Source organism: Pogoniulus pusillus, chromosome 12 (assembly GCF_015220805.1).
Source record: "Pogoniulus pusillus isolate bPogPus1 chromosome 12, bPogPus1.pri, whole genome shotgun sequence".
Classification (NCBI taxonomy): domain Eukaryota; kingdom Metazoa; phylum Chordata; class Aves; order Piciformes; family Lybiidae; genus Pogoniulus; species Pogoniulus pusillus.
In genome coordinates this window covers 33,186,293-33,205,359 of record NC_087275.1, presented here as the reverse complement: position 1 = coordinate 33,205,359, position 19,067 = coordinate 33,186,293, and the positions used below count along the sequence as shown (strand labels likewise).

Sequence of the window (19,067 nt, the reverse complement as noted above, 5' to 3'; positions counted from 1 at the left end):
GGAGCGGCGGCGCCAGAAGGGGCCGAGGAGGACGGGAGGCTGCGGGAGCGGCGGCGCCAGAAGGGGCCGAGGAGGACGGGAGGCTGCGGGAGCGGGGCCCGGGGCAGCGCGGGGCCCGCAGCGGGCGGGGGCGGCGCCTGCACCTCCGCCGCCGCAGCGCGGGGCCGCCCCGGCCCGCCCGCCGCACCTCCCGCGGCACCTCCCGCGGCACCTCCCGCCCCCTCCCCGCCGCACCTCCCGCCCCCTCCCCGGCGGCGCGGCTCCCGCTGTCCCGCTCTGCGGCTGTGCCTGCGCCAGCCGCTATGGAGCAGGGCCCGGCGGGGGGCTCCGCCGCCTCCGCGGCCGGCGGCGTGCTGCTGCCGCTGAGCGAGAGCGAGCAGCAGCGCTACTCCGAGCTCTTCTCGCGGTGCTGCCCGCCCCCCGAGGCGGCCGCCGGCGGCAGCAGCGTGGGCGAGCTGTTCCGGGCCTCCCAGCTGCCCCCGGACACGCTGCACCAGGTGGGTCGGGGGGCGGCCGGTTCGCTGCGGAGTGGCGGGCGGGAGCCGCTCCTGGCGGGCAGGAAAGTTGGGGGCTGCGCGGCGGGCCGGGGCTACGCCGCCCCATGCGCTGCCGGCGGGGCCGGGACGAGCGGCGCCCCAGTGCGGCTGTGTGCGGGCGGCGGAGCAGAGCGGGGCCGGAGCCGCGGCAGCCGGGGTGGCGGTGCCCGAGGCTGCTCTTGTGCCCGCTTGCCTTTCCCAAGCCAGCCCCTGGCACCGCAGCCGCGGGCCGGCGCCGTGCTCTGCCCTCCCGCCTCGACACGGGGCCGCCGGAGCGGGCGGGAGGCGGCGCGGCCGTGCTGCGGTGCCCTGGGTCAGGTCGCTGCTGTCGGTAACTGCTGCGGAGGCTGTCGGAACATCGCCTGTGCTGGCGGGGAACATGCGGCGCGTAGCGGTGCTGGCCGCGGGTCCCGGTGGCGAGCGTTGGAGCGCAGAACCCCTGCCCTCGGAGGTAGGGTGGCGCCGAGGCCTCCGGGGCGCTGTGCGCTGAGCAGCCCAGCTGGGCACGGGGCAGGAGGCTCCGGCGCCGGAGAGCCGCAGGGCAGCGGCAGGGGTGCTCGGCGCAGGCCGTCTGGAAGTGCTTGGTCAGGGGAGGAGGTGTGTGCTGTCCAGGGAAGAGCTGGGGTTGTAGGCTTCCTCACCTGTGGCTAGCGGGCTGCAGCTGCCTAGCACTGAACGGACTAACGAGAGGTGGAGCACCCCTCTTTATCTACAGAGAGTCTGCTCCTCTGTGATCTGTCTACTAGGAAGAGCAGAGTTGCACCAGAGGTGAACCAAAGTATACTTAAGGCTGGGCACTGACGGAGGGCACTGAGCTCTTCTGCTCTTGTGGTAGCTGTCAGGTCATGTTGCAATGACTTACAAATTCCCAGGGGATTGTGAGTGCAAGTAAGGATATTGCAGGAATATTTTTCTTCTCCTATGCTGTTTACTAAGCTCTGTGTTTGCAAAGTTACAGAACCATAGAGCCAGGCAGGCTGGCAGAGAGCTCCAAGCTCCCCCAGCCCAGCCTAGCCCCCAGCCCTGCCCAACCAACCAGACCATGGCACTAAGTGCCCCAGCCAGGCTTGGCTGCAACACCTCCAGCCACAGCCACTCCACCACCTCCCTGGGCAGCCCATTCAGTGCCAGTCTCTCTCTGTAAGTCTGCTGTGAGTTAATTTGTTTTCCAAGGAAATGTGGGGGAAATCCCTTCTCTTCACGGTGCAGTTCCTTACCCTATCACTTCAGTTTGTTGTGGTGGTGATGTTGCAGTCTGTTAGGTCTCACTTTAGTTCTGCCCCTCGAGGATGGAGGCAGAAAAAGGCCCAGAGGCAGTAGGTGGAAGCTGAGGCAGAGGAGGTTCCATGTGAACCTGAGGAGGAATTTTTCCCCTGTGAGGGTGACACAGCCCTGAACAGGCTGCCCAGGGGGGCTGTGGAGTCTCCCTCTCTGGACATAGTCAAGAACTGTCTGGATGTGTTCCGGTGTGATCTGCTCTGGGTGATGCTGCTCTGGCAGGGGGCTGCACCAGATGAGCTCTGGAGGTCCTTCCAGCCCCTGACGTTCTGTGACTCTGTGATTAATGTGTGGCTTAAAGCCTGGAAGGGTTGGGCTTTTTTTCATGTGGTTTTTTAGCATTGTAGTTGATTTCCAGGTGTATTTATGCTGTGAGGAGAATCTTCCTGGGAGGCAGACCTGTAATTTGCTTCGGGAATATTCAGATAATAGGTCTGTGGGATCTGGGGCTGATTCTTTTCCTCTTCCCTGCCTCCCCTCTCTTGTTTATACAGCTCTAAACTTGGTTGTGTTCTCCTCTATGCCTGCAGGTGAGGAGGCTGAGGGCAGAGCTCATTGCTGTCTACAACTACCTGAAGGGAGGTTGTAGCCAGGAGGAGTTGGGCTCTGCTGCCAGGCAGCCAGGCACAGAATAAGGGGACATAGGCTCAAGCTGTGCCAGGGCAAGCTCAGGCTGGGTGTTAAGAAGAAGTTCTTCACAGCAAGAGTGATTGGCATTGGAATGGCTGCCCAGGGGGTGGTGGAGTGGCCATTCGTGGAGGTGTTTCAGAGGAGGCTGCGTGAGGCACTTGGTGCCATGGGCTAGTGAATTTGAAGGTGTTAGGTGCTAGGTTGGACTGGATGACCCTAGAGGTCTTTTCCAGCCTGGTTAATGCTGTGCTGTAGTGCCTGCCCTCAAGCCCCACAGCTGTCATGTAGCCCTGCTAGCAGTTCCTGGGCTTGAGAGGAAACAAGTCCTAATGTCATGTGTTTGAAAGGAAAAGACACTGGCAGTGTGTGTCTTTTGTCAGGGAAGCCCCTGCAGTGTCGCTGGAGACACTTGCTGATGCTTTGTGCTTTATCCTCCTCCAGAAGTGCAGCCTAAATGCCTCTGTGTAGCATCCCCCCACACCATTCTAACAGTTCTGGGAACAAGGCAGAGATTCACAGCCACAGGCTGCCCTGGGTTGGAAGAGACCCTCCAAGTGCATCTTGTCTGAACCCCTGCAGCAGCAGGGACACCTCCAGCTGCAGCAGGCTGCACAGGGACACATCCAGGCTGAGCTTGAGTGTCCCCAGGGACAGAGCCTCAAGCACAGCCCTGGGCAGCCTGTGCCAGGATTTCACCACTCTCACTGTGCAGAACTCCCTCCTAGTGTCCAACCTGACTCTGTCCTGCTCCAGCTCCAAGCCATTGCCCTCATCCTATCACTCCAAGCCCTTCTGAGCAGTCCTTGCCCAGCCTGCCTCTAAGTCCCTTTCAGATATTGAAGTGTAGTCCCAGCTCTCCCAGCTTGCTCCCACAGGGGAGCTTCTCCAGCCCTCTGAGCAACTTGGTGGCCTCCAGCAGCTCCATGTCCCTCTTCTGCTGGGGAAGAGGGACTCCCTCCCAGAACTGGAGGCAGTGCTGCAGGTGGGGTCTGAGCTGAGGGGAGTGTCCTCCAGCCCCTGGATCGTCCTTGTGGCCTCCTCTGGACCAAGTCTTTCCCCCAGGTTTGTTTCCTCCTAACATCAGCAGGATGTAATTTGTCCACAGGTGCCGTGACAAAAGGCACATCCCTTTTGGATGGACTTTCTGTTAGCCAGTCAGCAGAGTGCCATTCCCAGCAGCTGCACAATGCCAAGTGCTGCCAAATGGCACCACACAGCAAACTTCACCTTTAGCAGTGCAAGTCCAGATCCCACAGTCTTTAGCAATGATGCAGATCTTGAGCAGTGCAAGTCCAGCAGGGTGAGTGCAGCCCAGACACAGCCCTGTGCTGGGTGCAGCCAGAGCAGGGTGGGCACAGGGCAAGGGAGGGGATTGTGCCCCTTGGCTCTGCTCCCCTCACACCCCACCTGCAGTCCTGGGGGCAGCTCTGCAGCCCCCAGCACAAGCAGGACATGGAAGGGTTGGAGGCAGTGAAGAGGAGGCCACCAAGATGCTGAGAGGGCTGCAGCAGCTCTGCTCTGAGGCCAGGCTGAGAGAGTTGGGGCTGTGCAGGCTGGAGAGGAGAAGGCTTGGAGGAGAGCTTGGAGTGGCCTTGCAGGGTCTGAAGGGGGCTGCAGGGGGGCTGGGGAGGGACTAGTGACAAGGTCTGGTAATGAGAGGAGGAGGAGGAATGGGTTTGAAGTGGCAGAGGGGAGCTTGAAAGTGGATGTTAGTAAAGGGCTCTTGAGAGTGAGGGTGGTGAGAGACTGGCACAGGTTGCCCAGGGAGGTTGTGGAACACAGAAGCACCCAAGGTGATCAAAGATCACATTGATTGCTTCTGTGCTCCACAACCTCCCTGGAGGTGTTCAGGACCAGGTTGGATGAGGCCTTGTGTGACATGTTCCAGTGGGAGGTGTCCCTGCCTATGGCACAGGGGTTGGCACTGGCTGAGCTCTGAGCTCCCTCCCAACCTAACCCATTCTCTGATTCCTCACATTTTATCTCTCTCAGCTCTTATCCTTTGCTGCCTGTTGCAGGCAGAGAATCATCCCACCCCCAGCTGCCACACAGGTACTAATTTGTGCTCCTGGAGTACTGTTCATAACAAAAAGTCCTGGTTCTTTGCCACAGAGGCATCAAGTGAGCAATTCTGCTATCATCTCTCAGTGGTTGTTGGAGACAGAGCCCAGCTCAGCTGCAGAGCTGTAGCTATAGAGACAAGTCAGGGCAAACACGGAGGGACTCAGGAAGCCTGTGGAAGAGCAGCAGGGCTCTGCTCCTCTCTTCACGCAGAGCTGGGAGGAGGGTCCCAGCTGAACAAACTGACTGCAGTGTCTGTGTGGCTGCAGCAGCACACAATCAGTGCTTGTGCTGCTCAGAGTGAGGCAGTGTGCTCCTCTGCAGAGGGAAGAATGAGCTTCCTTGGGTGGGGGTCAGTCTGCTGCCAGGCAGCCAGCAGCAGAAGGGGACAGAGGCTCAAGCTGTGGCAGGGCAGGTCTAGGCTGGATGTTGTTAGGAAGTTGTTGTCAGAGAGAGTGATTGGCACTGGAATGGGCTGCCCAGGGAGGTGGTGGAGTGGCTGTGGCTGGAGGTGTTGCAGCCAAGCCTGGCTGGGGCACTGAGTGCCATGGTCTGGTTGGTTGGGCAGGGCTGGGTGCTAGGCTGGGCTGGGGGAGCTTGGAGCTCTCTCTGAGCCTGGCTGAGTCTGTGGCCATCTCTATGCTTTAAGAGGCAGAGGCTGCTTTGCTGTGCAGAGCTGTGAATGCAGAGCGAGTCAGGCTGGCAGCTGTGCTAGAGGACAGTGCCGTGCTGAGAGTGGGCACTGCAGGCAGTGCTGGCTGGGACTCTGCTGTGAAGTGCTGTGCTCTTTGGCTGGCCTGAGGAAGAACACCTGCTTTAGCTGCAGGCAGGTGAGGCTCTCACTGCCCCAGGGATGCATTTCAGCACTGAAGTGAAAGCTCTGAGGCCCCCATCTGAAGAGGGACATGGAGCTGCTGGAGAGATTGATTCCATGATTCTGTGATTTCTCCATGCACACAGTTCAGAACCTAAGCTGTGATTCATCTCCTTCCCTTCTGGCTCCAGACAGCCAAATACTCACTGGAAGGATTTTCTCCTTTTCCTTTGCACAGCTGCTTCAAGCAGCTCTGAGCTGTTGTGACTTTCTGGATCATCTCCTCCACTGTCTGCCTCAGTGCTGCAGGTTTGGAACAGGGAGCTGCTGTCTCAGGCAGCCCTCTCAGCAGCTGGCAGCTCCCCTGGAAGAGGCTTTGCAGCCTAGAGAGGTGGTTTTGCCATTGGAATGGGCTGCCCAGGGAGGTGTTGCAGCCAAGCCTGGCTGGGGCACTTAGTTCCATGGTCTGGGTGACTGGATAGGGCTGGGGGATAGGTTGGGCTGGGTGGGTTTGGAGCTCTCTTCCAGCCTGCTTGGTTCTATGATTCTAAGTGAATTGTATCTCTGTGCTGATAGCTCGAGCCCAGCAATAAGCTTAAGGTTTAAAAACCTGGGAATTAAGGAGAACATCAAGTGAAAATGAATCAAATAAGTCAGGAGCTAATAAAAAAGAGAGATAAGCACTGCAGTGTAAACCTGGAGCCTAATCCTGCTCTCATGTCAGAGAAGCACAGAATGGGTCAGGTTGGAAGGGACTTCAAAGCTCAGCCAGTTCCAACCCCCCCTGCCAGGGGCAGGGACAAATCCCACCAGAACAGGTCACTCAAGGCCTCATCCAGCCTGATCCTGAACACCTCCAGGGGGATTGTGGAGCACAGAAGCACCCAATGTGATCAAGATCACACTGGGTGCTTCTGTGCTCCACAACCTCCCTGGGAAACTTGTGCCAGTGTCTCACCACCCTCAACCTGTGCCAGGGTCTTAGCACCTTCATAGTAAAGAACTTCTTCCTAACATCCACTTTCAAGCTCCCCTCTGCCACTTCAAACCCATTCCTCCTCCTCCTCCTCCTCCTCCTCCTCCTCCTCCTCCTCCTCCTCCTCTCATTCCCAGACCTTGTCACTAGTCCCTCCCCAGCCCTCCTGCAGCCCCCTTCAGCTCCTGCAAGGCCACTCCAAGCTCTCCTCCAAGCCTTCTCCTCTCCAGCCTGCACAGCCCCAACTCTCTCAGCCTGGAGGTGTTCAGTGCCTTTCAGTGCAGGGGGGAGGTGCTGGCTGTAGCCACCCCCATGCTGCCCTGTCCCTGCCAGCCTCTGATGTTCTGAACTTCACTGCTCACTGCAGCCATTTTCCAAAAGGCCTCTAACTCCTGCTGAGTTCACTCTCTGATCCCCTCCTCTGAGGGAAATGAAAGGTTCTCATCTGCTGCCAAGCAGTGTGTCTGGAGCTGGCCTGGCTGTCAGCAATCTGTCTCCAGGCAGTTCCTTCTCCACAAGCCCCCAGGCCCTTGGGTGCAGACCATCTGCTGCCCCTGACCTGGCTGCTCTTGGGTGTTTGCCACTGATTCCAGCATTTCCTCTTCTGGCACAGGCTCCCACATTCCCTGTCTGCTCTTTGACACCCAGCCTCGGCCCAAGACAGCCTTTGGAGCCAACCAGCCCCTGCCTCTGCTGTGCAGGGCACTGCTGCTAACACAGGAACCCACACAGCAACAGCAGCCCTCCTGCAGGGGTGCTCCCATGGCACAGGCACTGCCTGGGGGGATCTGCTGACAGGCCAAGGGCAGTGGTTTGGAGCTGAGGCAGAGCAGGGGGAGAGTGGAGCTGAGCAAGAAGCTGTTGAGTGTGAGGGTGCTGAGAGCCTGGCCCAGGCTGCCCAGGGAGGCTGTGGCTGCCTCCTTGCTGGGGGTGTTCTGGGCCAGGCTGGCTGAGGCCCTGAGCAGCTGAGTGTGGCTGGGAGGTGTCCCTGGGCATGGAGGGGAGGTTGGAGCAGAGGAGCTCTGAGCTGCCTGCCAGCCTGAGCCACTCTAGGATCCTAGAGCTCTTCTTTAGACTGCAAACCCTGACAGTTAAAGAGGATGGAAGACCTCCCACGATCATGGAATCACAGAACCAAGCAGGCTGGCAGAGAGCTCCAAGCTCCCCCAGCCCAGCCTAGCCCCCAGCCCTGCCCAACCAACCAGACCATGGCACTCAGTGCCCCAGCCAGGCTTGGCTGCAACACCTCCAGGCACAGCCACTCCACCACCTCCCTGGGCAGCCCATTCCAGTGCCAATCACTCTCTCTGACAACAACTTCCTAACAACATCCAGCCTAGACCTGCCCTGGCACAGCTTGAGCCTCTGTCCCTTTCTTCTGCTGCTGGCTGCCTGGCAGCAGAGCCCAACCCCACCTGGCTACAGCCTCCCTGCAGGCAGCTGCAGACAGCAATGAGCTCTGCCCTGAGCCTCCTCTGCTGCAGGCTGCACCCCCCCAGCTCCCTCAGCCTCTCCTCACAGGGCTGTGCTCCAGTTAGAATGGTTTAGGTGGTAAGAGAGCTCCAGAGGGCACCCAGCCCAAGCCCTGCACTCAGCAGGGACATCCTCCCCCAGAGCAGGCTGCTCACAGCCTTGCCCAGCCTCACCTCCAACAGCTCCAGCCATGGGCACTCAGCTCCCTCCCTGGGCAACCTGTTGCAGTGTGGCAGCAGCCTCCTGCTGCACAACTTGTTCCTCACAGCCAAGCTCAGGCTGCTCTGCTCTCAGCTCAAACCATTGCCCTCCTCCTGTCCCTGCAGGCCTTTGCCAGCAGTCCCTCTGCAGCCTGCTTGCAGCCCTGTGGTGCCTGCTGACTGCCATGCTGTGAGTCCCAGAGCTGATTCTGCCTTCCAACAGCAAATGTCTGTGGCACTACTTGGTAGTGTTGTTACCAGTTGCAGGCAGGGTTTGGAAGCAGCCCTTCAACTTCATTTATCTTTTGGGTTTGTTTTCAGTCCTTCTGTTTCGTGAGGCCTCCCTTTCCACACGAGGGGAGATGAGCTCAGCTCTGGCACAGGTAGCATTTCCAGTTCATGCATTATTTACTTCTGGCATAATACAGCACAGTGTATGTCCTGTGGAAGCCAGGGAGGCCCCCTCAGAGCAAAACATCTCTGATCATCTGCGAGGGGAGGAGTGCTCTGGGCTAGCAGGCACGTCACAGCGGCTAGCAGGCACGTCACAGTGGGCTAGCAGGCACGTCCCAGGGGCTAGCAGGCACGTCACAGCGGCTAGCAGGCACGTCACAGTGGGCTAGCAGGCACGTCCCAGTGGCTAGCAGGCACGTCACACTTCTGTGCACAGTAAGAGCAGTGGAAGGTGAAGTACTTGCAAGTGACAAATGCCAGGAGTAAAAGTGGGGAGGGAAGCACAAACGTCCAAGTGCTTGGCATGGTGAATGTTTTATTGCTTGTTTCATCCCTCCACTATCCCTGCTCTGAGTCACTGCTGCCTTGATGAGAACATTATCAGTGACAAGGCTGGGGAGGGGCCTGGAGCACAGCCCTGTGAGGAGAGGCTGAGGGAGCTGGGGGGGTGCAGCCTGCAGCAGAGGAGGCTCAGGGCAGAGCTCATTGCTGCCTGCAGCTGCCTGCAGGGAGGCTGTAGCCAGGTGGGGTTGGGCTCTGCTGCCAGGCAGCCAGCAGCAGAAGAAGGAGACAGAGGCTGAAGCTGTGCCAGGGCAGGTCTAGGCTGGATGTGAGGAGGACAGTGCCATGCTGAGAGTGGGCACTGCAGGCAGTGCAGACAGGTGAGGCTCTCACTGCCCCAGTGATGCATTTCAACAGAGAGGTGAAAGCTCTGAGGCCCCCAGCAGAAGAGGGACATGGAGCTGCTGGAGAGGCTCCAGAGGAGGCCATGGAGATGCTCAGAGAGCTGCAGCAGCTCCCCTGTGGGGACAGGCTGGGAGAGTTGAGGCTGCTCAGCCTGGAGAAGAGAAGGCTGCAGGGAGACCTCAGAGCAGCCTGGCAGTGCCTGAAGGGGCTGCAGGAGAGCTGGGAAGGGACTTTGGAGAGGGGCTGGGAGTGGCAGGATGAGAGAGAAGGGATTGGAGCTGGAGGAGGGCAGACTGAGACTGGAGAGGAGGAAAGGATTCTTTGCAGTGAGGGTGGTGAGAGACTGGCACAGGTTGAGGGTGGTGAGACAATGGCACAGGTTTCCCAGGGAGGTTGTGGAGCACAGAAGCACCCAACGTGATCTTTGATCACGTTGGGTGCTTCTGTGCTCCACAACCTCCCTGAGATGTTCAGGGCCAGGCTGGATGAGGCCTTGAGCAACTGCTTCTAGTGTCATTTATCCCTGCCTGTGGCAGGGGGTTGGTACTGGCTGAGCTTTGAGAACCTTTCCAACCTAAACCCCTCTCTGATTCTCTGAGAAGACAGTAGGCTGGGGAGGACCCACAGAGGAAGCTGAATCTCTCCATCCCTGCTCTGTGTGGCTATTTTTGTGCCCCTCTTTGCAGTCCCCTCCGTGCCTCTTCCCACGCAGCTCCACCTGGGCTGCTCTTTGTTCCCCTTGCTCCCAGCTGGTGACTTGCAGCAGCCAAGCAAGCTGCTGGTGTAGCACTTCTGCATCTGCCAGGAAATGAATCAATGGTGGGAAGAGCAGCAGAAGGGATGTGCTGCCCCTGCCCCTGCTGCTGCTCTTTTCTCTCAGCTTTGCTTAGGGCTTTTCAGACACCCAACCTCTTGGCATCCTACTGTGAGAAGCTCTCCCAACAAACTGGAGTTGAATCCTGTCCCTTCCCTGGCTGCCTTTGCCTCCTGGCATGAAGGAAGATGCAGGTGCTCGGAGATGGATGTGTTAGATAGAGTTCTCCTTCACACAGCTATTAAATGTGTCCTTGTGGGCACCCCCTCCCACCCCTCTCACCCCACAGGCTTGCCAGGCAGCCTCCTGTTGCAGGCCCCCCCTTGGCAAAGGCTCCTGCACCTGCATACCTGCAGGGAGCTGCAGCTTGCGCTTGCTGCTGCAGGGCCTTGGGGCCCTTTACTCTGCAGTTTCCCTCTAGCTCCACAGGGATCCAGGGGAGGCTGAAGGACATTTGCTGGCACTTGCACTGTTTGTGCTTCTTCCCTGGCAGAGCCTTCTCCTAGGGCTGCCAACCTTCAGAGGCTCATGGAATGCTCTGACTTGGAAGGGACCCTAAAGATCATCCAGTGCCAGCTGCCCTGCCATAGGCAGGGACACTTCACACCAGCACAGGGGGCTCAAGGCCTCATCCAGCCTGGACTGCAACACCTCCAGGGAGGTTGTGGAGCACAGAAGCACCCAATGTGATCTTTGATCTTTGGCCACATTGGGTGATTCTGTGCTCCACAACCTCCCTGGGAAACCTGTGCCAGTGTCTCACCACCCTCAACCTGTGCCAGTCTTTCACCACCCTCACTGCAAAGAATTCCTTCCCAATCTCCAGTCTCAGTCTGCCCTCCTCCAGCTCCAATCCCTTCCCTCTCATCCTGCCACTCCCAGCCCCTCTCCAAAGTCCCTTCCCAGCTCTCCTGCAGCCCCTTCAGGCACTGCCAGGCTGCTCTGAGGTCTCCCTGCAGCCTTCTCCAGGCTGAGCAGCCCCAACTCTCCCAGCCTGTCCCCACAGGGGAGCTGCTGCAGCCCTCTGAGCATCTCCATGGCCTCCTCTGGAGCCTCTCCAGCAACTCCATGTCCCTCTTCTGCTGGGAGGAGCCCAGAGCTGGAGGCAGTGCTGCAGGTGAGGGCTGAGCAGAGCAGAGTGGAGGGGCAGAATCCCCTCCCTGTGCTGCTGCTCTCCCTGTGTCTGAAGCAGCCCAGCATGGCTGAGGGTTTTGTAGTGTCAGGGCCAGGGAAATGAGAGGTGCTGCTGTAGTGTCACCATGGAGCAGCAGCAGAAGCAGGGATCAGTGGGCACAGTCCTGTCTTTGCTTAGGGATCTTGTCCTAAGGGTCTCCCCTGAGGTGCTGTCCCTGCCTCCCTCCTGGCTTCTCTCACTCTGACACTTCAGAGGCAAAAGGCCAAGTGGCAGCAAGTGCAGCCCCTTTGATGGCAGCAGTTGTGCTCCTGGCCTGAGTGCTGCCTGCCTGCTGTGCCAGCCTGGAGAGCAGGCTGAGCCAGGCCAGCAGTGCTGCCGAGACCTGTGAGACATCCCAGGCAGGGCACTGCACCTCCCCTACACCACTGCCCTGCCAAAGTCCTGCAGAGGGCTGGCAGTGCTGTGCCCACATCAGCCTCAGCTCTGCAGGAGGCTGCATCATCTGGAGCAATGGAAAGGACCTGGGACCATGCCTGCACATCCTGTGCTGTGCACAGCGACCCCCCAGTGCTCTTTGTGAGCACTTTGTTACTGCCCAGTGTTAACAAAGCTGCTGCCAGAGCAGTGTGGGCAGCAGGGCAAGAGAGGGCATTCTGCCCCTTGGCTCTGCTCAGACCTCACCTCCCATCCTGCCTCCAGTGCTGCTGCCCCCAGTAGCAGGAGGACACAGAGCTGCTGGAGGGAGCCCAGAGGAGGCCACAAAGATGCTGCCAGGACTGGAGCAGCTCTGCTGTGAGCACAGGCTGAGGGAGCTGGGGGGGTGCAGCCTGCAGAGGAGAAGGCTCCAGGCAGAGCTCGGAGCTGCTGCCAAGAGCTGAAGGCAGCCTGCAGGAAGGCTGCAGAGGGACTTGTGCTGAGGGGGTCTGCAGACAGGCCAAGGGCAATGGTTTGGAGGTGAGGCAGAGCAGGGGGAGAGTGGAGCTGAGCAAGAAGCTGTTGGGTGTGAGGGTGCTGAGAGCCTGGCCCAGGCTGCCCAGGGAGGCTGTGGCTGCCTCCTTGCTGGGGGTGTTCTGGGCCAGGCTGGCTGAGGCCCTGAGCAGCTGAGTGTGGCTGGGAGGTGTCCCTGGGCATGGAGGGGAGGTTGGAGCAGAGGAGCTCTGAGCTCCCTGCCAACCTGAGCCCTGCTGTCTGGAGTTCTCTGCTGCATTATCTCTACATGTCCAAGGCTGGTTTTAAGCCTGCTGCTGTTTGTGGCCTGTCTCAGAGCACATGAAGAACAGATTAGTCCTCTCCCTTTCCAAGCCCACTCCTACCATGCCTCTTGCTGTTGCACACTGCCATTTAGACATTGCTGCTGCAGGTCTTGGGGAAATAACACGTGAGGAAATATATCTTTAAGAAGCTCTGCTGGCATCTGCTGTTTGGCTGGGCCTGATCTGAAAGGTCTCTTCCAAGCAGGAAAGCTCTGTGCTAAGACAGAACAGTGCACATTGGTGCAGCAGAGGAGGGAACAAAGCTGTAAGGCTGTGAACGAGGAGAAACTGAAATGAATCCCAGCCAGGGTAAGGATAGGCTCTGGCACCTGGAGAGAGAGCAACCTCTTGGGCCAGGATAGGGTGGGACTGAGCTGGTGGAGAGCAGCACAGGGGAAAGGCACCTGGGGGTGCTGGGGGGCAGAAGGGTGCCCAGGAGCCAGCAAGGTGCCCTGCTGGCCAAGAAGGCCAAGGGCAGCCTGGGCTGGCTCAGAAGGGCTGTGGTGAGTAGGTGCAGAGAGGTTCTCCTGCCCTCTGCTCTGCCCTGCTGAGGCCACAGCTGCAATCTTGTGCCCAGCTCTGGGCCCCTCAGGCCAAGAAGGAGCTGAGGGCAGTGGTGGAGAGAGCCCAGCCCAGAGGCAGAGAGCTCTGCAGGCAGGGAACATCTCCTGTGGGGCCAGGCTGAGGCAGCTGGGGCTGGCAGCTGGCAGCAGAGCAGCCTGAGGGCTGCCCTCAGTGCTGTGCCCAAGCTGTGCAGGGCAGTGTGGGCAGGAGGCAGGCAGGCTCTGCTCAGGGCTGGCCCAGGGCAGCACAAGGGGCACTGGGGGCAAGCTGGGGCAGAGGAGGTGGCAGGGCAAGAGGAGGGGAAGCTTTTTGGCTGTGAGGGTGGCAGAGGCCTGGAGCAGGCTGCCCAGAGAGGCTGTGGAGTCTCCTTCTCTGCAGCCACTGCAACCCCCCTGGCTGTGCTGTGTGTGCCCTGCCCTGGCTGCTGCTGCCCTGGCAGGGCTTGGGCTGGCTGCTCTCTGGGGGTCCCTTCTGTGATTTTGTGCAATCCAGAGCCCAAATCCAGCCAAACCCCAGCCCCCCAAACTTGCCTCTCTCCAGGGGGATGTGTGCACAGTACAGAGCTGGGTTCTTATGCAGTCCTGGAAGGCTGAGCCGTGTGTGGAGGCCGTGGGGGCAGGGTGAGCTGTGTGGTTGCCTTGTGCATGCCTGCCAAGACCTGGAGATGATCAGCACTTACCCAGCAAACAGTTCCATTACAGACTGCCTAGCAAGGAAGGCTTAGGGAGAGAGAGGAGTTAAACTCTTGGATGCTTTGGTTTGCTGCCTTCTCTTCTGTTCCCTTGGGAGGTCTCCTGGTTCCCTGTGACTCCACCTGGCTCGGTGTGGTGGGTTTGTGGATGCTGTGCTCGCCTCAGTGGGCTGAGCTGTGGCTTTGGATCTAAATGGGCTGTAAATAATCCTGCTCAGGAATTCCTGTCCCATCTTTTCCAGAGTTTTTATGGAGAAAATCAGTTTCCTGTGGGGAGTGTCACAAGTGTTAAGGTTAATTGTCGATGGAAACGCTTCCCATCCCTTAGCAGGCTGGGAAAACCCAGATCTGGCCTTCTGGGGTGAGCTGCATGAAATCTCTGCTCTAAGAAGTGCAGTTACAGAGCTCTGCAGAAGGCCAAGAGGTTTTCTGTCCTTGCCCAGTACATCTGTGGGGTCAGATGGGCTGCAGATGCGGGAGGTCAAACACAGAGGATGCCCAAATTGGTCTGGAAAGATTGCCCAGGGAGGCTGTGGATTGCTGGAGGTGTTCAAGGATGGAGAGCCTTTGAGTAACCTGTGCCAGGCTCTCAGCACCCTCACACCCAACAGCTTCTTGCTCAGCTCCACTCTCCCCCTGCTCTGCCTCAGCTCCAAACCATTGCCCTTGGCCTGCCTGCAGCCCCCCTCAGCACAAGTCCCTCTGCAGCCTTCCTGCAGGCTGCCTTCAGCTCTTGGCAGCAGCTCTGAGCTGCCCCTGGAGCCTTCTCCTCTGCAGGCTGCACCCCCCCAGCTGCCTCAGCCTGTGCTCACAGCAGAGCTGCTGCAGCCCTGGCAGCATCTTTGTGGCCTCCTCTGGCCTCCCTCCAGCAGCTCTGTGTCCTCCTGTTGGGGACAGCAGCACTGGAATCCACTCTGCACCCAGCCTGTGCTTGTGCCTGGGACTGGCTTGACCCAGAGGCAAGACTTAAGGTGAATATCTCTGATCAGTGGAAACCTGAAGAGCAAAAGCAGAAGATAAGCTTGAGACTCTGCATAGTTTAAATTGTTTGGCAGTATCTGAAGTGCCAATATTAGTAAACCAGCAACTTGAGATTAGTTCTTTGCAGTGAGGGTGGCGAGAGACTGGCACAGGTTGAGGGTGGTGAGACACTGGCACAGGTTTCCCAGGGAGGCTGTGGAGCACAGAATCTTTGATCACATTGGGGGATTCTGTGCTCCACAACCTCCCTGAGGTGTTCAAGGCCAGGGTGGATGAGACCTTGAGCACCCTGTGCTGGTGGGAGGTGTCCTTGCCCATGGCAGGGGGTTGGAGCTGGATGGCCTTCAAAATCCCTTCCAACCCCAAGCCTTCTGTGAGTCTCTGACTCTGAGCTAAGAGTGAGGCACAAGGGATTTTGAACACTCCTTCTCCCTTGCTGGGCTGGCTACTAGGTTGGACTGGATGATCCTGGAGGGCTCTTCCAACCTAGCTGATTCTGCTCTGCTCCTGCTCTGCTGTGTTCTGCTCCTGCTCTGCTGTGTTCTGCTCCTGCTCTGCTGTGTTCTGCTCCTGCTCCTGCTCTGCTCCTGCTCTGCTCTGGTGTGCTGTGTTCTGCTGTGCTGTGCTCTGCTCCTGCTCTGCTGTGTTCTGCTCCTGTGCTGCTCTTCTGTGTTCTGCCCTGCTCTCTCAAATCCAAGACTGATAGGTAGTGTCACAGAGCAGCAGCACACTGCTTTAAGAATGAAAAGTGCCTGTGGGTAAGCACTGAGCTTCTTTTCTTTCTCATTTCAAGAGGCTGACAATACTTTTTCTGTGTGCTGCAGAGCAGTTGTCTTCAAGTCAGCGTGGCTAAGAGCTGGAGAGGGTGGAACATCCTCTGTGCAGTGAGCACACAGCAGTGGGGAGAAGCAGGTCACTGGTGGACCTCTTCCTTTAGTTGCTCTGCAAAGGCCTGCAGGGACAGGAGGAGGGCAATGGTTTGAGCTGAGAGCAGAGCAGCCTGAGCTTGGCTGTGAGGAACAAGTTGTGCAGCAGGAGGCTGCTGCCACACTGCAACAGGTTGCCCAGGGAGGGAGCTGAGTGCCCATGGCTGGAGCTGTTGGAGGTGAGGCTGGGCAAGGCTGTGAGCAGCCTGCTCTGGGGGAGGATGTCCCTGCTGAGTGCAGGGCTTGGGCTGGGTGCCCTCTGGAGCTCATTTCCAGCCCAGCCCATCCATGATGTGCTTGGTGGATAGGTCATACAGGAGAGCAGAGCTCAGACTTTCCCCCCTGCCTTTATTCAAGCCTCAGCAACATGTAAAGGAAACAATAACTAAGCAGGATCTTAACTCCTCCTTCCCTCTGTGCCCCCTTCAGCCTTCCAATACTGAAATGCCATCCAAGTGTTCAGAGATGTGAAATGAGCACTGCTGCTGTTTGACTGAAGACCTGATTTCAACAGCATGCTGGAAGCAGGCCAGAGCCAGAGATGTGGCAATGATATCTCTTCTGTCTTGCTTCAGTGCTTCCCTCTTGCATTTCCTCTTGCTTCTTGAAAGCTGTCAATATTCAGAGGATCTGAAGTGCAACTTTCCACTGTTAAAGAAGGCTTCCAGGGGGTTCTGTAGCACCACCCTTGCCAGGCAGAGCATCAGTGGGAGTAGGAGAACCTCTCTCAGCCTACTGGCCCCACTCCTCTCCATGCCCCACAGACACCATTTGCCTTCTTGGTCATGATGACCTCATTGTGCACCATCCAAAGGCAACAAGTTTCTCCTGATGGAACCTCCAGTGTGTGCCTGTTGCCCCTTGTCCTGTCTACTGGCACCAGTGGCAAGAGGCCCCACACTTCAGCATGGGACAGATGCCTTTCACAGCCACATGTGGCATCTCCTCAAAGCAGGGATGCTCTGTATCTAGAAGTGGTGCCAGAATGGTCCATTCTCCAGTCACTTGGTGCTGGACTCAGGACTATGTCTCTGTATTATGAAGAGGCCAAGGTCTATTTTAGGAGATGGCCTCAAATCACCCCAGGGGAGGTTTAGCTTGGGCACAAGAAACAATTTCTTCCCCCAAGACATCATCAAGGCTTGGCCCATTCTGCCCAGGGCAGTGCTGGAGTCACCACAGAATGGTTTAGGTTGGGAGGGAACTCAAAGCTCAGCCAGTTCCAACCCCCTGCCATAAGCAAGGACACCTCCCAGTGGAACAGGTCACTCAAGGCCTCATCCAATCTGGCCTTGAACACCTCCGTGGTGGGACCCAAGGGGAGTGTTGGGAATAGGAGTTCCCCTCTTACCTTGCTGCTCAGGCTTCACAAAGTGGCTGTTGTGAGGCTGCTGAGCCAAGAGGGGCTTGTGCAGGAGCACTGAGGGAATTAAAAGCTTAAGTGCTTCTTGCACTCTTAAGAGCTTACATGATTCAGGCCAGCAAAATGGGGGAAAGAGGCTCCAGCTAAGTACTGCTTTTGCTTGTTCTCAGCGAGGCTCCAGAGGACTGCAGCACTGAGAGCTGGGGAGGCTGTGTGGGGCTGTGTGAGGCTGCTGAGAGAAGGCTTGCAGCATTTCCAGCTCAGCTGTGCAAGGGGTACCCTTCCTTCAGATCCAAACCTCCTGAAGTCTGCTCTGGTTCTGCTCTTCTGAAAGCTCTTCCACTTTCTCCTGCTTTTGTCATAGCATCAGCCAGGCTGGCAGAGAGCTCCAGACTCAGCCAGCCCAGCCTAGCCCCCAGCCCTGCCCAACCAACCAGACCATGGCACTCAGTGCCCCAGCCAGGCTTGGCTGCAACACCTCCAGCCACGGCCACTCCACCACCTCCCTGGGCAGCCCATTCCAGTGCCATGAACGGGTTGTAGAAGTTTAATTACCTGGAGACAGACTGATAGACCTGTGCAGGGTGAGGAAGAGGAGGCCGAGAGGGGACCTGATCAATGTCTGTCAATATCTGAGGGGTGGGGGTCAGGGTGCAGGTGCCAGGCTCTGTATGGTGGTGCCCAGTGGCAGGGCAAGGCACAACAGGCACAGGCTGGCACCCAGGAGGTGGCACCTGAGCAGGAGGAGACACTGCTGTATGGTGAGGGTGGCAGAGGCCTGGAGCAGGCTGCCCAGAGAGGCTGTGGAGTCTCCTTCTCTGCAGCCATTGCAGCCTCCCTGGCTGTGCTGTGTGTGCCCTGCCCTGGGTGTGCTGCTCTGGCAGGGGCTGGCTGCTCTCTGCAGCTCCCTCCCAGCCCTCTGCATTCTGTGGCTGTGCACCATTTGCTCTGCAGGGCCTCATTCGGTGTGGGAGCTGTGCAGAGGCAGGGAGCTAGGAGAAGAGAGGGGCTGCTGCTGCAGGGTGTGAGCTGACACACACCACAGGCTCAGGCTTTGGTGCCCAGCTGTCACTTACCTGCAGCAGTAGCTCCCTGGCTGTGAAGCTTAGCCAGTGCTGAGGAACAGGAAAGCAAACAGCAGTTTGAAGGAGGAAGAGTTGCTGAGTAGGTCAGCCCCTGTCCTGCTGCACGGGCCTGGCTCTCAGCACTGAGAGCAGTGCTGGAGAGGAGCACATCTGCAGCAGGGCTGCCTGTGACAAGCTTTAACAACTCCTTTGCCAGCCTGGCAGGCAGTGATGTCTGCAGTTGTCTTTTGGGGGCTTGCAAGGTTAACTCCACAAACTGTGGAAGTCATCACTGCCTTGCAGCCGAGATCTGGCAGTACCCTGCCTGCTGTGTGTGGTGGCCAAAGGATGGAGGGACACTGAGTTAAGCACCTCGTTAGTGGCTGCATTAGCAGCACAGAGCTGAGGGACTGGGACTGATTGAGCATTTCAGAGGCACTGAGAGCTGCCCTTGCCCACAGCCCTGTACCAAGAGCTGCAGAGGCTGTTTGGGCAGCAGCAGCTGGGGGGACTGGTAAGTGGCTGCTCAGATGCATCTCACTCTTTCCCAGTACAGCACCACTGATCCTTTGCCCTTAAACCGAGGACCTATGCAAACAAAATTGCTTAATACAGCCAGAATCAGAGCAGGTTGTGAGTGCTGTGTCCAGCTCTGGGCTCCTCCATTGCAGAGAGATGCTGAGGTGCTGTAAGGTGTTTGGAGCAGGGCAGCAAGGCTGGGGAGGGGCCTGGAGCACAGCCCTGTGAGGAGAGGCTGAGGGAGCTGGGGGGGTGCAGCCTGCAGCAGAGGAGGCTCAGGGCAGAGCTCATTGCTGCCTGCAGGGAGGCTGTAGCCAGGTGGGGTTGGGCTCTGCTGCCAGGCAGCCAGCAGCAGAAGAAGGGGACACAGCCTCAAGCTGTGCCAGGGCAGGTCTAGGCTGGATGTTGTTAGGAAGTTGTTGTCAGAGAGAGTGATTGGCACTGGAATGGGCTGCCCAGGGAGGTGGTGGAGTGGCTGTGGCTGGAGGTGTTGCAGCCAAGCCTGGCTGGGGCACTGAGTGCCATGGTCTGGTTGGTTGGGCAGGGCTGGGTGCTAGGTTGGGCTGGGGGAGCCTGGAGCTCTCTTTGAACCTGCTTGGTTCTGTGATCCTATGATATAAACCAGCAGCTGTGGTGGAGGCAGCAGCAG

The 19,067-nt window shown here is 58.4% G+C and overlaps 1 protein-coding gene across 3 annotated transcripts in view; it reads left to right on the top strand.

The window, feature by feature from the left end:
• The first annotated feature begins 268 nt into the window (after window positions 1–268).
• The window catches only part of REPS2 (RALBP1 associated Eps domain containing 2), a 65,177-nt gene continuing 46,378 nt past the window's right edge, over window positions 269–19,067 (top strand). For 2 of the 3 annotated variants that reach the window (XM_064152088.1, XM_064152085.1), the window contains exon 1: window positions 270–497. In XM_064152088.1, coding sequence (XP_064008158.1) covers window positions 303–497 — 195 coding nt within the window. In that variant the 5' untranslated portion in view covers window positions 270–302. Of the gene's footprint in view, window positions 498–19,067 lie in introns of all 3 variants that reach the window. The other variant, XM_064152086.1, reaches the window with a different exon arrangement.